A 16205-nucleotide genomic window follows, 5' to 3' on the forward strand; every position below is an offset into this window, starting at 1 on the left:
TAATCCTTCCCTTGCCCTGAACTTCTCTTTCCCCCATTCACTTTTATCCAGTTCCATCTTCTTTCCCTCTCCCCATTACACACGCACACACACACACACACACACACAGAGAGAGAGAGAGAGAGAGAGAGAGAGAGAGAGAGAGAGAGAGAGAGAGAGAAGCTCTCTCTTGTTACCAATGCCCAAGCCAAATGCCAAGGTGATCTGAGGTGGAGGAGGTAGCCATCACTACAGTCAAAATACATGCTAGAAAACCTGGGTGTTTTTCCTTTTCCTTTCAACATGGGCGCAAAACAGACAGGCCAAATAGAGCGGCTTCCAGCCGCTTCAGGGGCATTGCATTTATATGACGCACACCCTCAAAATGGCCAGAATCCACTCTGAGACCAGCTAAGGCGGGCTGTAACCAACAGTAAAAAGATCAGGTTAAATCTACTCCTCCACTTCTGGAATGGACCATCCAGTCACTGAAGTCCCAAGCTGATCGGCGGCTGATCACAGTCAGCAGCTTCTCCAAGCCCCTCATCTGCTTCAGCCCTTATAGGCTCCTCCAAATAAAAATTTAAAACAGTAACACATAGAAGACAAGGTTTCAAAAAGGAGGAGGCACAAAGGATCATATTGCAAAAAGAAATTAGCTAAGGAAGCATACCAAAGAATTTCAAAAGAAAAGCTACCTGTGCTTTATGGTAAAGCCTTTAATTGCATAGACAATAAAATATGAGGGCTCATTCTAAAATAAATGGCAATGCCTCAATATTTGATTGTCTTGGTGTGCAACCTATATCCAGAACAAGAGGCTGCTTCCAGGACAGAATATAGAGAAACAGAAAGGTTTTCAATTGGTAAGGGGCCAGATAAAGCTGCACTTCATCACCCTATTTAATTTATATGCAGATAATATCACATGGAAAACACAATTAGGTTCAAAGGAAGAAAGCATGAAAATTAGGGGGAGGAACATGAGCAATTTAAAATAAGCAGACGACACCATGTTACAAATAAAAAAAATAGTAAAAACTTAGAATATCTATTGATGAAAGTCTCAAGATCAGAGAGATCTTCCCTCAATGTACTCCCTTCCCAAATGTGCTTGTGCTCAGATCCAGTTTTACTTCCCCAGGGATTTAGGTTCTGAAAAACTGCTCAGTGCAACACATTCTGAATAAGAATGTCAAGATCACCTTCCATGTATTTGGATCAGTAGAAAAGGCTGAAAACTCACCGCACAGGGATACCTCTGGCTCGCAACACACGATAATATTCCGTAGCTTGGTAAGGAGATACTCGACGGTCCCTGGCACCCACACAGAGCAATACAGGTGCTTGCACCTATCAGACAGAGAGAAGCCAGTGTGTGAATGGCACTAAGGAAATACTGCTAATTATGTGTGTGTGTGCTCGCATGCCTTCAGGGTACTAATCAGTTTATGGTGACCCCATGAATTTCATACAGTTTTCTTAGGCAATGAATACTCAGAGGTGGGTTTGCCAGTTTTTTCCTCTGAAATATAGCCTACCTATATCTGGTATTCATTGGCAGACTCCCTTCCAAATACTTGTCAGGGCTGGTCCTGCTTAATTTCCAAGAATAGATGGGATCTGGTGCTTTTAGAGTATTTAGGCTGGGGCTGGTCACTTGGGGACAAGTAACTTCTTTTCACTAAAATTCAAAATATATCAAAATATGGTGTCAAAAAAATCTGAAAATACAGCCAAGATCCTACATTGGCTTGCTGAATCATAAAGCTCTGCAAACATACTTCTGACTTCTCTTCTCCCTGCCCTATTCAGTCTATCTGCATTTAGAGGCTGGGAGAGGGCAGGCAACACTTATAGCACATTCAGGTGTGTTTCTGTAGCTGGACAGAAAAAGAAAATACCACCCTCCCAGACCACCAGCAGGTCTAGGAGGATGCCATCTTCTTAGTGTATCCAGCTGCAGAAATGAAGAAGTGTTGAAATGCAGAAGAAATGCAGAAATGAAGATGCAGACTGAGGCGGGTTACAGACCGCCCTCAAGCGGCTGTTCTCCCGCCGCTGCCATTCGCTGCGGAGGGAAGCCCCAACGGCCAGACCGTGAGGCTTCCCGGTGCAGTGAAAAAACGCAGAAGTGGTGCCGTGAGGGGCAAAGCATGCCTTCGCGGCGTCACTTCCGCCGCGACACGTCTGGACGCTATGCGTCCAAGACGTCAAAATGGCGGTGCCCATGTGGATCGGTGCCGCCTTTTACGACGCGCTCCGTGCGTGTTGGGGCCAGGGCCGGTTAGGAAGAGGCAACTCTTCCTAACTCTAACACGCCCCTTCCTAACCCCAGCATGCACGGAGCGTGTCGTAAGTGGCGGTTTGTAACCCGCCACAGTGTCACAAGTATGTAGCTCACAATAATAATAATAATAATAATAATAATAATAATAATAATAATAATAGGATTTATTTATATGCCACCCAATCACTGGGAATCCGAGGGGATAATAGACGGTTCCCTTCCCTCAGGCTTACAATCTAAAAAGACACGACACAAAAGGAGAAGGGAATGGTGGGGGGGATCAGGTCCAGCATTCTTATCTCCCTCTGAGGCCTAGACCAAGGCAGATGGACTGGAGGGAGGGCTCTTTTTCTTAATTGAGGCCAGGCCCGATGATGTTGGGCCTGCCCTTTCGCTCTTTCTAAGGCCAGAAGATGACAGTTGGAAGGAGGGAGGGGAGGGCTCTTCCTCTTCAGGCCTGAGGGCGTTGGGCCTGTGCTTTCACTCCTTCCCAGGCCAGATGACAGTTGGAAGGAGGGAGGGGAGGGCTCTTCCTCTTCAGGCCCAATGGCGTTGGGCCTTGTCCTTTCTAGTGTGTGCTCTAACGAGATAGTCATTCCACAAAGGACGTACTGCATACCTCCTTCCAACAACTTAAAAAGAACATGTGCAGGCACAACAGGACCATTCACCTCTTACGTCATCCAAAAGATTCTGGTTTATATCTCCCATTCAGATTAAGGTTTTGTTACTTAGAGCACTTTGCATCTGCTGTTTGCAGGATGATCAAGTGAACTTCTGTTGCTATTAAAGACAATGACACTACACATAGAGAAAAACATACCATACATATAATATCCATTAAAATCCTATTCACTTCTTTCTCTGGCTGTTGAAAATTCTATTTACAATGAAATCTGTTAGAGGTGAAAGGGCTAGATTTATTTTTTATTGACCAGACTGCTTCTCAGAATTTTGAATTCCAAATTTTGTACTAATATAGTATTGATACTTAATTGTGGGGGTATTTGTAGGAGTCTTTACATGTGGCACTATGGGGGGAAACACAAGACATTTACTTAGTAGGGTTGCACATGACACAGCCAAAGAATGATTCCATCACCTGGCAATTACCTTTGGAGCATGAATTATGGGGGAGCTGAGCAGCATGGTAGCCAGATCCTCTTCAGTGGGAATTCGCTCAAAGCAGTAAGGCACACCCAGAGCTGCATACCGCCTGTGGAATCATGTAGCTATTAGCTTCAAACTTGAATTCCTGATCTCTGCCAAGGAGCCAAACAACCCAGTCTTTTGATAGTTGTGAATTTATCTATCAAATATGATATATAGATTGATAGATGTGGCATTTTTGGAGGCAGTCAGAGACAAAAGAGGGCGCTTGCAAGAGGACAGGTGAGAGGATTAGGAAGCCTGATTCATGAGCTGAGACACAATAAGGACACCTAATATCATGTAGAGGTGGTTGTGTGAAACAGGCTATGAGAGAGATGGTAACAGGTTAGCAATGGCTTTGGAAGAAGATAAGCCAGGTTCATGGGATGGATGACACAGATGAACTCAGGAAGATAGATGAGTTCCTTACCAATCAGGAATGTCAGATGTCCCCAGTAGAGTAGCCATGTTGATGACAGGGCTTCTGACGGCACAGACTCTGTACCTATCTGGATATTTACCAATCAAATGACAACAGATGAAGCCACCATGAGAGCCTCCTAACAAGGCAATTCTGTTTGGGTCCAGGGGTGCCATGTGCAGTGCCACTTCCACTGCCAGCTGTGAGAGCAGAAAAGACAGAATGTCAGGTAGAATATCAGAAAACACTGCATGCACTCATGCAGATACACAAATATGGAAGAAGTTGCAATTTGTAGGGAAAGGACCCAAGAAAAAATTCTGCCATTTCCCCAAATGAGCATGCCTGTGTACACCCCCCCACACACACAAAACCCTAAACACATATAAAAAATAAACTAAATTAAACACTTTGAATCTTTCCATAAGCATGTAGACACCTTGTTGAGTCTGTGGATCATAAAAAGGAATGGTTGTATAGAAAAGCATATGGTCAGAAATTCCACAAAAAATGTATAAGAGGAAGCAGTAATGTATAAATAAAGGACCTGCAAAAGACAGATCAGGGCTTCCAAAGATATCTTTCCTGAAGAGAAGATGGTTAGTGAAGAAATTCTAGTTAGTGCTGGAAGAAACTGAGATCTTGTCAAAGATATGTGGGTCGCACCAGAACAGTGACTTGAGGAGGACAAGCTAACAAGGTCCTCTAGCAAAGACCTCAGATTTTGTGTCTCAAAGTGATTTTCCACTCAGAACTAAGCAAATAGTTCATGACTCAATAATGTAATAATTTCAGCAAAAAGGGACCTCAGGAATCCAGGAACACTGAGAAGGCAGGAATGCAAGATCTTCAGCAAATACAAGAACACTGGATACTAGAATTCCAGGCTTCTTCTAGTGGGAGAGCTGCTCTGACACCCCCCTTCCCAATGTCTTTCTTGCAAATACAATGAAGTGGCCAGGAAAAAAAAAGATACAACAAAAGATGGCTAGCCAAAATTTTAAGTAAGGGGGAATGTAAGGATCTTATTGCTTGGTGTTCTAAATTGGCTCCAGTCTCCCAGGCTGCAGCCAGGATGCAGGACGAAGGTGGAGATTCTCACACACTAAATTGCCACCATCAGCCTGGGTCCAAGCTGCACTCTGCCTCCATTTTTTAGAAGTTGGAAGGCTTTTCAACTTCTAAAAAGTGCTGGCAGAGCGTGGCTTGGACCCAGTTGGGACCTGGGTTAATGGCAGCCAGTGATTCAGCAGCAATTTAGTGTGCCATAATCCCCACCTCCATCCCACATCCTGGCTGCAGCCTGGGAGGCTGGAGCTGATTTAAAATGCCAAGCAATAAGCTCCCAACTTGCGAGAGTGTGTTCACATCTACAGCCTGATTCATGGTCCTTTAGGATCTGGGGGACAAACCATACTCACAGGGTGTATCTGGCAGAGATGTATTTGTTGTTCATTAATCTGTGTCCATGGTGAGCTGCTCTGCTTAAGAGGCTGACACTTGTTTGGCCTTTCCTGGGCTCTCTGGCCTATGAGACTGACTGATTCTGTAATGGCCGTTCCTCCATATTCCATGTACGAGTTATGCTTTCATATGCATTCAAACACATTCATACACCTGAACCGGGACAGGATGTTTCACAGATCCTGGTGGACTTTGCAGCCTTCCAACAGAGGGAGAACCAGCTCTCAAAACTGCACTTGTGATCTCTCATTTCCTCTTACATAAATTACTCCTCAATATACACTCCCACAAAGTGCAGCAAATAACCATCCTTTGCACAACAAAAAATACCTTAATGATGGATACTGGCAAGAGATGCTGATAGATGGTGGGAAACTCTGCATATTGAAATGTTCCATTACTGCTATTGGATTTAAGTAAAGGATGTTTGGTTCCCCAAACACTGCTCATACTTAGTAAGGAAAAACTCTGTGGGTATAATGTGATCCAAAAACAGATGGGCCCAATATAGGCAGAGCCTATAGTATATCCCATTCCCAGATGGCTTTGCAATAGCCAGTTCTGTGATCATGGCTTTTTTTCTCCATTTAAAGAGAGTGCAGGCATCCATTAGAAACAAAACAAGACCACATGCAGTGTAATATCACCCTTTATCCTTTTTTTTTAAAATTCAAAACTGGGTTTATCTGATTACACCAAATAGGAAAAGAAAAAAGGGGGGCTAACCTGAGTGTCTTCCACATCTTGTACACCCACATGGGAGATCAGTGAATCAATGCTAGCCTGGCCAAAACCCAGGGAGCCCCTGTAATTCACTGTTTAGACAAAGGCAAGTAAAACAAAATGGTGAGGGGAGTGTGCTCTCAGAAGATCTGCAGATTTCTTCCTTCCCACAAGGATGATTGGCAACAAATAGAGGCTAGTGGACCTTCCCCACCTTGCTGCTCCACTGATGAGTCAAATGGTATAATGAACCTGCAGTGCAAGGAATGTGAGCCAGTGAGGAGTAGTGGTTTGAGAAATGGACTATGACTTTGGACAACAGGGTACAAATCCCTGCTCAGCCATGGAAACCCATTGGCTGACCATGGGCAAGTCACACTCTCTCAGCCCCAGAGGAAGGCAAAGGTAAACCCCCTCTGAATAAATCTTGCCAAGGAAACCCTGTGATAGGGTCACCTCCACTGAGAAATGACTTGAAGGCACACAACAACGAAGTACAAGAAACACCCATGTTTGAATATGAAACTGTTACTAGCCAAGTACAAAGTGACATACTCCTTTTGATTTCTTATGGCACAACTTTGCACTGCTGTTATTTTGGCCCAGTTCATATGTGAATATAAATAAAATGCATTAAGTGATGAGCACAAGCACCCTGTTCTTTCTGCCTATCCTTTTCATATGTGCCTAGCTTATAAGAGATTTCCTTTGTCAGAAATGTTTCTTATGATCCTTTAACTGGGAAATAGTGGTTTAAAAGCTGCCCAGGAACCAAGTTTGATCCTTGTTTTTTTCAATCTCAGGCTAATATAGTCGAGGGAAATCATTCATGGAAGGAGAAGATGATTATTCAGCCCACATACAGTTAACTATGCTACGTCAGCAGAAAGTGGGCCTCAAAGCAGAGAAATATTAAAGAGATAATGGTGGGTTACAGGCCGCCCGTTGGGGCGGCCTGCACCCGCCCCTTTCCCAGCTGTATCGGGGCCTCAGCTGCCAGACTGGCAGCCTCTGAGGCTCCGATTTGCCACTTTCCAGGCCGCTTCCCCGCGGCCTGGAAAGGGGTGTCCTTGGGGTTTCAAGCCCCAAGGACACCCCGTGGCAGCGGGGAGGAGGAGAAAGGGGCCAAGCGGCCCCTTTCTCCTCTGTGCCGCTGGTGCAGCCATCCGAAGGCTACGCCAGCGACGCAAACTCCAGAAGGAACTCCGTTTCGGAGCTCCTTCTTACGCCGTGTAAAGGGTGCTCTAAGCACCCTTGCGGGGCGCAAGGACGTCATGTCCGCGCCGCCTCGTTTGGAGGTGGCGCGGTTGTGATGTCGTAATGGCGGCGGCCGTGTGGAACAGCCGCCGCCATTTTGTGCACGCTCTGCACGTGCTAGGGTTGGGAGCATCCGGAAAGGACGCTCCTTTCTAACCCTAGCACGCGCAGAGTGTGCACTTTTAGGCCCGTCTGTAACGGGCTAATGACAATGTGGTGAGCTTTCATGGAAGCGATTAAAGCCTGGACATATTGCTGCCTGGACTCCAGCTCCCAGAATCTCTGTTTGAAGGATTCTGCAAGCTGTAGCCCCCAAAAGTAACTTTTCCATCAGGCCTACCCTAAAGTAAGAAGAAGGACCCTTGCTCCAATCCATCTGCCATGATCCAGGCCTCAGAGGGAAAGAAGAACTGCAGGACGGATTCCCCTTCCCCACTGCCATTGTCTTCTTCTTTTGTGTCATGTCTTTTTAGGCTGTAAACTTGAGGGCAAGGAAATGTCTAATTAACTATTTGTAAGACACTCTGAGAGCCTTTGTGGCTGAAGAGCGGAGTATACTGTATATACTCGATTGTAAGTCGACTTCATGTATAAGTCGAGGGCAGGTTTTGGAGCCAAAATTACAGATTTTGACATGACCTGTGGATAAGCCAAGGGTAAAACTTAGAAGCATATAACAAAGGATCTAAAGGATGAAGCAAAGGAAAACAATGCCAATAAACCTTATAAAATTCCAGTAGCCATGTTTGTGCTCATACTAAAGGCTGCATGGATGAGTGAATAGAGTGTGGTCATTGCTTCCAGGACAGATTACACTCTTGCTTATCACCAAGCAATGTTTCCTTTTTAAAATAACAGTTAAAGTACTGTACTTACATTGCCTCCTGGATAAGTTGGCTCAGGTTTTTTGGGTCAATGTTTAAAATTTCTAGACTTATATATAAATATATATAGTAAATACAGTAGGTAAATAAAAGAACCAGTCAAGGGAAAGCCTACTTGAAATTAGCTCTGCAGGACTGTATAAATAACGTTCTGACTTTTATTTTTCTTTAAAGGAGAAGGACAAATTTGGAGCTAGATGAGCCTGAATGATCTTCCCTGGGGTCATAGTTACCTTATACAGCAACATCCACCTGCCTCATCCATAACACAACTGCTTGAAATTTATGGGGGCAGGAGCATCACACAAACAATAAAATGCATGCACTTATCTGCTTCATAGGATTTTAGAGTAGTGAGTGGAACTACAGTAAAGGAAGAATCCTTGGACTACTCACCCATGAGCACAGCAAAACCCAGCTGGCAGAGACATGCCATGGTTGGATGCCAACAGGCATCAAAAACAGCATGTGGACCACCTGGAAATAGAATGACAGCTATACAGAAAAGGGTCAGTGTACCTTCAGAGTCTGCAAAAGAACCCTGAAAAGTCAACCAGCACTGAATCATTCCCTTCTCAATCAGGAGATACAGGTTTGAGGAGGAGGAGATTCCAGGCTATTGGCTGGAATACTGAGCCATGGAAATACATAGAATTCCTTCAGACATAAGAAGAAATTTAGATGTCTCCCCTAAGAAAAAGATATATAAAGGAATTATGAACATCCTGAATAGTCTAATAAACATAGAAAAGAAGTTGGGAAATATTGGATCACCCATCAGCTGACTATTCAGGCAACAAAGAACTGGTCTAACTCACCATGTGGGGAAACAATAAGGGGAAAGGCCTTTTCACCTTCCTTGCTCCCTTGAGGACTCAGCAACAGGGCTTCAAATGCCTGAACAGCTGCAATAAAGGACATAGTCTTTATGCTAAGTACCACCTAGAAATGTAATTTTTGCTAATTTTCTTCTCAAAGGAAGCAATGAGTAGTTTCAGCAATTTTCTGTACTGGGAACAGCATTTTCTGCACAGAAAATAATCTTTTCTATGAAATACAACCACATGCAAATTGTATGCAAAATAAGTCTCCAAGTGCAGAATTTTCTGCACAGAATTAATTCCTTACAAAAGTGCTATTTCCTTGACAGGAAATGCCATTTGCTGGGCAAAACAGCCTTTAACAAATTTGCACTGAATAAGTCCTGAACTGCAAACAATTTCATCAGTCCACGATTCTTCTTATCAGGGTTTTTCAGCACTCAAGAAACCCTTAAAAAACTTTTTTCCTATCCCCCGCCTCCCAAATATTATTTCGATTCCTAGCACCACCTTCTAAATTTCACTGCCCCAGGGGAGCCAATTTACAATGCAGAGCTGTATATTCCTGCTTCTATCTCATGCCTCCTCTTTTCCGTGTGCACCCATTATGTGCTCCTGTTCATAATCTCTCCCTCAAGGCCTACTCCTACATTATACAGTGGGCCCTTGATGTCCACTGGAGTGTGGTCCCAGGAGCCCCTGTGGATACCAAAATGCATAGATGTGGAAGTCCCATTATATATATAGTGGAGCAATAAAATGGGGTACTTTTTTTAAAATGGGAAAATCAAGACTTGCTTTTTGGAATTTTGGGGGGAGGGGATTATTTTCAAGCCATGGATGGTTGAAGCCGTGGATGCAGAATCCATGGATATGGAGGGATCTGATTCTGAAAAAAATCCCAACTCTGGTAAAATAATATAGCAATAAATTCACAACCATAAAAATCTGCTTCCTTGAATTATATTCCATATCTCTGCCTATGGTACTGATGCACTCTATTTGCTACTAAACTAATTCAAACATTCAAAGCTGTGTAATCTGAGCTGGTTGTAGCGAGTAGGAGAATAAAGGCCTCAAACTCATCCCATATCTGAATTAAAATACAAGGATGGGGAAGCTACATACACCAGGATTCCACAACTTTATATGCAAAACCAGCCCTTCCTATTGGTCTGCCACAGTTTAAGCTTGAATCCAATCTCACCAAATTCTTACATCTCCATCCTGTTCATGCTGTTTATCCTTATTTGGATTGCTTCAAAATTCAGAACATGTTGCTGAATGCATCTCCAGTTTCTAACTTTGGCCAGATATCAAGAAATTAATGAAGGATGCAGCTTTTCTATGCTGTAGCTCTCATCTTCTCATGAGCTAGGCTGTATTCCTGAACTTTGATATGACATACACCCAGATCTACTGTCATTTAGATCTACCCAACCGCCCCCCTTCACACACACACAAAACCGCCACATTAAATTCCAGCTAACTGGAGAAGTGAATGAATGGGTTACAAAGCTGGACTGAGGTGCCATCCCGCAATGGGTTATGAAGCTAGACTGAGGTGCCTTACTGTATGGGCGGCTCTCCTCAGACACTGGAGGGTGCACTGTCAGAATTTTCCATTCCATGTTGGGCAATACAGAGGCTTCCTCCACACTCATCCACTGCAATCCCAATTCGTTCCCTGTAGGAGGAAGCACACCCACCTTCTACAAAGCAGATACAGTATTTTGTTATTAGAACCACTAGACAGAAGTGTTACATAATCTCAGAAAGTAATTTAGCATTCTAAGTTGCCTACATTTGTGCTGGATTTGTCATCAATATTTTTTGTAGGTGCTTCAAAGCACAAGCACATTTGTTCATGAGTTTCTCTATAGCTGTATCCAAATGTGAGAACAAACCATAATCTGTTATTCCAACCCATTTGAACATATGTCTGTTCACCTGAGAAACCATAGTTTCTGAGGAGCTGGAATATCAAGATATTTAAATCTGGGTAGCAAACTGATTTGTGCTAACAGTCGTTCCTTCATTTGTAATCTAGGAATTTAAGACATGCAACAAATTCCCACATGTGAGCATTATGGGATAGGGTAGAGCAATGACATTCATTCACTACTGTCCTCTACTTATTTTACCAAAGTTCAAAATGGAAATCTGAAGCAATCCACACCTTCTTACCAGGCTTGGAGGACAATTAGGAGATGAACAGCTTGCCATGAGGAGATCCTGCTGAATTCCCAGAAGAGTCCAGCTACCTTCTGGCTTTCCTTTGAGGAGAACCAAGAAAACTATTCAAAATTTAGCAGGGTTCCTGATAAGCCAAGAGCAAGTTACCTCTAACTGTGGTTCTTGAAGTGGCAACCTCTGAAATAACACATATGAATTGTGAATAATGCACTGGAGTAGGAATCAGCTTAGTCAGCTATTAGTATTGAACAGGAACCTCATTCTGAATGGTACAAGAACAAGACCAGCAATTTTGGCTCCACTGACTGACCAAGACTTCCAGGAACAGAGGCAGAAGAAAAGTGTTGTAGCACCTTCATCTCCAGATTGAACAGGGACACTGGTGTGTGTGTGTGTGTGTGTACATGTCAGAGCTCTCCATTTTGTGACTCATCTGTACATTTACAGCACTTTATAAATAAAGGTTAATAATAATAATAATAATAATAATAATAATACACTCCCATTCATTAGTGGCCTTGTTTTGCACATAAGGAGGAGTTGCAGAAACACAACTGGGATGGATTTCAAAGGAATCCATTTGGCTATACATAATACAGGTTATGACAGCAAATGTACTGCTCTGAAAAGTTGACCATTTCATTATTAGGCTAGTGTTGTACTTTCAGCAGCTTCATAAACTTAGAAGAGGACCCCTCACAAGGCAAGGGAACCAGAACAGGAGATTGGTTGCAGCATTATCTTCTCGTATAGGGCCTGCTGAGAATGTAACAACACTATAAGATGTGAAGGAGGTAACTTCTGGCCCTTTCAGCATCTGTCCTACGTCAAACAGACAGAAGAATTGGTAGTAAGTAAAAATAAGTACAAAAATTATTATGTATGGGAGCTCCTATAATGTCTGATCTCTGAAAGGGATCTCAGAAAACAAAAGAGAGTTCCTGCAGTCTACAAATTGAGATCAGACTGTACCTGCTGTAACAGACTTTACACTTCCCATATTTGTATCCACAACTAGCAGCTCCTGAAAGACATGAAACACGAAGATTGGCATGAGAACTACCTTAGAAGCCCTCTTGGGCTGAGAGGTAATAAACAAATACTATGTATATAAATTGATTGATTGATTGAATGATTGATTCATTCATCCAGTGGTAAAAAGTGACTGCTCCAGTGACAGGTAATCCAGTAAAATTTATACTGGCCAAGACTTTCTCACATTACCTTCCCCATTCCAGTCAAAGGAATGGAGAGTAATGTTAGGACAACTTTCCTCCTCTACATCCTCACATCAATTTCAGGGGAGACAAAGCAGTCATAGAATCACAGAATCATAGAACTGTAGAGTTGGAAGAGACCACAAGGGCCATCCAGTCCAACCCCTGCCATGCAGGAAATCTCAATCAAAGCATCCCTGACAGATGGCCATCAAGCCTCTGTTTAAAGGCCTCCAGGAAAGAAGACTCCACTACACTCTGAGGGAGTCTGTTCCACTGTCAAACAGCCCTTACTGTCAGGAAGTTCCTCCTAATGTTGAGGTGGAATCTCTTTTCCTGCAGCTTGCATCCATTGCTCCGGGTCCTGTTCCCTGGAGCAGCAGAAAACAAGCTTGCTCCCTCCTCAATATGACATCCCTTCAAATATTTAAACAGGGCTATCATATCACATCTTAGCCTTCTCTTCTCCAGGCTAAACATCCCCAGCTCCCTAAGTCGTTCCTCATAGGGCATAGTTTCCAGGCCCTTCATCATTTTAGCTGCTCTCCTTTGGACACGCTCCAGTTTCTCAACATCCTTTTTGAATTGTGGTGCCTAGAACTGGACACAGTATTCCAGGTGGGGAATACTATATATCCCTATATTCAACTCAATTCCAGAAAAAGTTTTAGCTTCTTCCTCTCCAGTGTCAACAGACAACCTTCAAGAAATCTTTACACCTTCAATTTATAAGTCCCTCTAGGGGACATCTCACTTAGTAAATATGGCAGTCCTTCCATAGATGTTTGTCTCTCAAATATCTGGAAATCCTTGCATTATAGCCACTAGAGAGCATTATTAAGACATAGGAATCCCAGGATCAAATCTCTATTTAGCTATGACCTTTCAGTAGAGGTTGTGTGTCAACTCTGAGCTCCTTGGTGAGGTGTAAATGCAAACATTACAAAAGTATATATATTTATTCTAAGGCCATTTTGTTCTGTATTCATACCACAAAAATGACATTTATCCCTCTCTTTGGTGTTTCATCATGTTTGATACATCATGACCACTAGGAATGGTAGAAAGCGATACCAGATCTGCAGCACTTTAGCTGACCTATTTTCATCACAGGCAAAGCCTTCCCTGAAGGATTCAACATACCTTCCTACTCTTCTGAGGAGTGCTAAGCAGGACTCTGTTGTTGTCAGCAGCCCAACAAAGCAGAGGAAATGCCCCGGGGTAAATTCCAAAAAAGCCTTAAAATGGAGAAGACAGGCATGGTACAGGTGAAGTAAAATACAGACAAAGTTGGGAGCTATGGGTGAAAGAGAGGAGATACTAAAAAGTTTCCAGCCTCAGATAAATGGATGCCAGGAACTGTATCCAAGGGTTACAGCATACAGAGCCTACCCAGATACTGAGGACAGGTTTCTGCTAGTTTGAGTTTGAAAGGCACTGAAAAAAGAAAAAGATTTTAGGATAAATAATCAGCCAACTCCATTGTATACTGGGGGTAACAGAACCAATTCTCTTTCTTCAACTCTCTCTGCTCTATATTCTTTGTTTTGCCAAAGAAAATGAGTGACAGGCACTTCGTTTTGGACCTCTAATTCAGAAACAACTTTGTAATTTACAAGTGTTCCATGTTTATCACATGGAAAGCACTCCAGAGAAATTATTTTTTGGCTTCCATTGGCATAAGCAGAACTTATGTGCCCACTGCTCCATGGACAAGGAAATCCCTCAGATTCCCCTGTGGTCATCACAGTTTTCACTGGTCTAGCCTTGGTGCCCCAGGTCTTTACCAAATAGATAGGTGGCACTAGTTGCCCACCTGAAGCTGCAAAGTGTATTTCTGTATCAGCAAGGGCATGCAGTTGAAAGCAGGACAGCCACAAATAGAGGGCCAAAACTCTGAGACCTATAACTTCTCTACCTGCCCCTAGGAAGTAATAGGTCTAAGCAACTATGCATGGATTCTTCCCCTCTACCAATATAAAGTAAATCTTCATGGTAAGTACCCAATATCTTGTTTTCAATCTACAGTAGATAATCTCAGTACTTTATGTGGCAACAGGAGCTAGGAAGTGGGAGATGTGTAGGTGAACTGAAGTGGCTAAATAATCAAAAAAGGCAACCCTGCTTTTGATTGTTAACTCTCTGGGATTCTTACTTACCATCTGTTGTAGTCCTGACTACATCCACCACTGTAGATGTGTGCTTTGTTTTCCAATTCAGCTAGAGAAATAAGACCAGATAAGACACACAGTGAGATTTCCCCTATCCTTTCAGATATTAGTCTCAATCTCATAGGTAAAGGTTGTCAAGTCGTGTCTGACCACAGGGGGCGATGCTCATCTTTGTTACTAAGCCAAAGAGCCAGCATTGTCAGAGACTACTCTGTGATCATGTGGTCAGCATGATTGCACAGAACGCTGTTTACCTTCCCACCGGAGTGGTATCTATTTATCTACTTGCATTTGCATGCTTTCAAACTGCTAGGTTGGCAGAAGCTAAGACTAGTGATGGGAGCTCACCTCATCGTGGCACCCAGGCCTCACACTTGTCAGTCTTGTAATCAACAGAATAAGTGAAAAAAATGTTCCTGTAATTTTTGGTTTTCAGTAAAAATGAATGTTAAATGTTACTCAGCAACACTACAGACAGGAACATTGGTTCTTACCTGTGAGATGTTCATTTTCAGTGGAAATACCCTATCATGGGTTCCATCTTATTGTTCTGACTGGCAGGAAAACAGACTTGAAGGAGTTGCCACCTGAGGGAGCAACCCCCACCCCTCAGTCGATATTACAGCCAAGGATACAAAACAAACTCAGAGAGAATTCAATGCAAATATAAGTATAATAAATAGAAGCTACCATAGACTCAAACTAAAAGGTAAATAACAACCACCCTTGCAGAGCCAAGGGAAACAGCCTCCTCAGTTCTGGATGGGGAGGATATTTCCACCTCCATAGCAGAAAATGAACATCTCACAGGTAAGAAACCATGTTCCTTTTCCCAGTGATGGAGGTGGAAGCATCCTATCATGGGACATACCAAAGCTCCATGACCAATGGGTGGGTGAACTGAAACATCTCACTTATGTGAGAACTACAAGATATAATATGTGTCTTCCAAAGGAAGCCTCTTCTGATTCAAAGGCAAGCTAACAATAGTGGCATGCAAATGTGGAAGATGAAGGTCATGTCACTGTCCTACATTTATCTAAGATGGGTGTGACTGTTGCTAGTGCAGAGGAAGTAGCAGCTCTGTAAATGGAGTGATCAACAACTGCTCCCAGCAGAAATACTTGTAGTATGTTAAAATGCATCCAAGGGATGAAACAATTTTCCCAGTTCCTTCTTTTGATCATGACAAAAAGATGCTAAAACCATTTCTTGAAACAAATTATTAGAAATGCTGCTTTTGCCATCAGTGACCTGGACTGAGTCCGTTCTTTGTGTTCACATGCTCCCTTAATGTTACCTTGTTTGTCTGAATCTGAATTAAATTACACTTTGCACTTGTGGGTGAAAAGTCCAAGGAACAAACCGTATTGCTTTTCGTTCCAGCCAGTTTATACTGTGGGGTAAATCTTGTTGATCCCACTTTTCTTGCTTATTGGGAGTCACAAACTGCATCCCCATAAGCTGGCATCCATCATTATTTGGAACTCCAGGAGAGCCCAAATCTGACAACCTTTCTTGATTACTGGCAATAACCACCATTAAAGGTGGGTTTGAACTTATTTTGCTATACTGTATGTGGGCGCAGGTAATTCATCTCTGCCATCTGTTTTGGTTACAACAGGGGAAC

General features: G+C 43.0%; 1 protein-coding gene across 1 annotated transcript in view; it reads right to left on the reverse strand.

The window, feature by feature from the left end:
- The window catches only part of LOC149321624 (acylamino-acid-releasing enzyme-like), a 59059-nt gene that overhangs the window by 11568 nt on the left and 31286 nt on the right, over positions 1 to 16205 (reverse strand). Inside the window, exons 11-21 of the mRNA XM_089515493.1 lie at positions 14564 to 14624; positions 13548 to 13642; positions 12160 to 12211; positions 11179 to 11267; positions 10565 to 10703; positions 8989 to 9075; positions 8567 to 8647; positions 6033 to 6121; positions 3852 to 4042; positions 3383 to 3485; positions 1226 to 1332 (exon numbers count right to left, since the gene is read on the reverse strand). Coding sequence (XP_089371619.1) covers positions 1226 to 1332; positions 3383 to 3485; positions 3852 to 4042; positions 6033 to 6121; positions 8567 to 8647; positions 8989 to 9075; positions 10565 to 10703; positions 11179 to 11267; positions 12160 to 12211; positions 13548 to 13642; positions 14564 to 14624 — 1094 coding nt within the window. The remainder of the gene's footprint in view (positions 1 to 1225; positions 1333 to 3382; positions 3486 to 3851; positions 4043 to 6032; positions 6122 to 8566; positions 8648 to 8988; positions 9076 to 10564; positions 10704 to 11178; positions 11268 to 12159; positions 12212 to 13547; positions 13643 to 14563; positions 14625 to 16205) is intronic.

Source organism: Sceloporus occidentalis, unplaced genomic scaffold (genome assembly GCF_023333645.1).
Source record: "Sceloporus occidentalis isolate IW3139 unplaced genomic scaffold, rSceOcc1.0.p SCAF_1, whole genome shotgun sequence".
Taxonomy (NCBI): domain Eukaryota; kingdom Metazoa; phylum Chordata; class Lepidosauria; order Squamata; family Phrynosomatidae; genus Sceloporus; species Sceloporus occidentalis.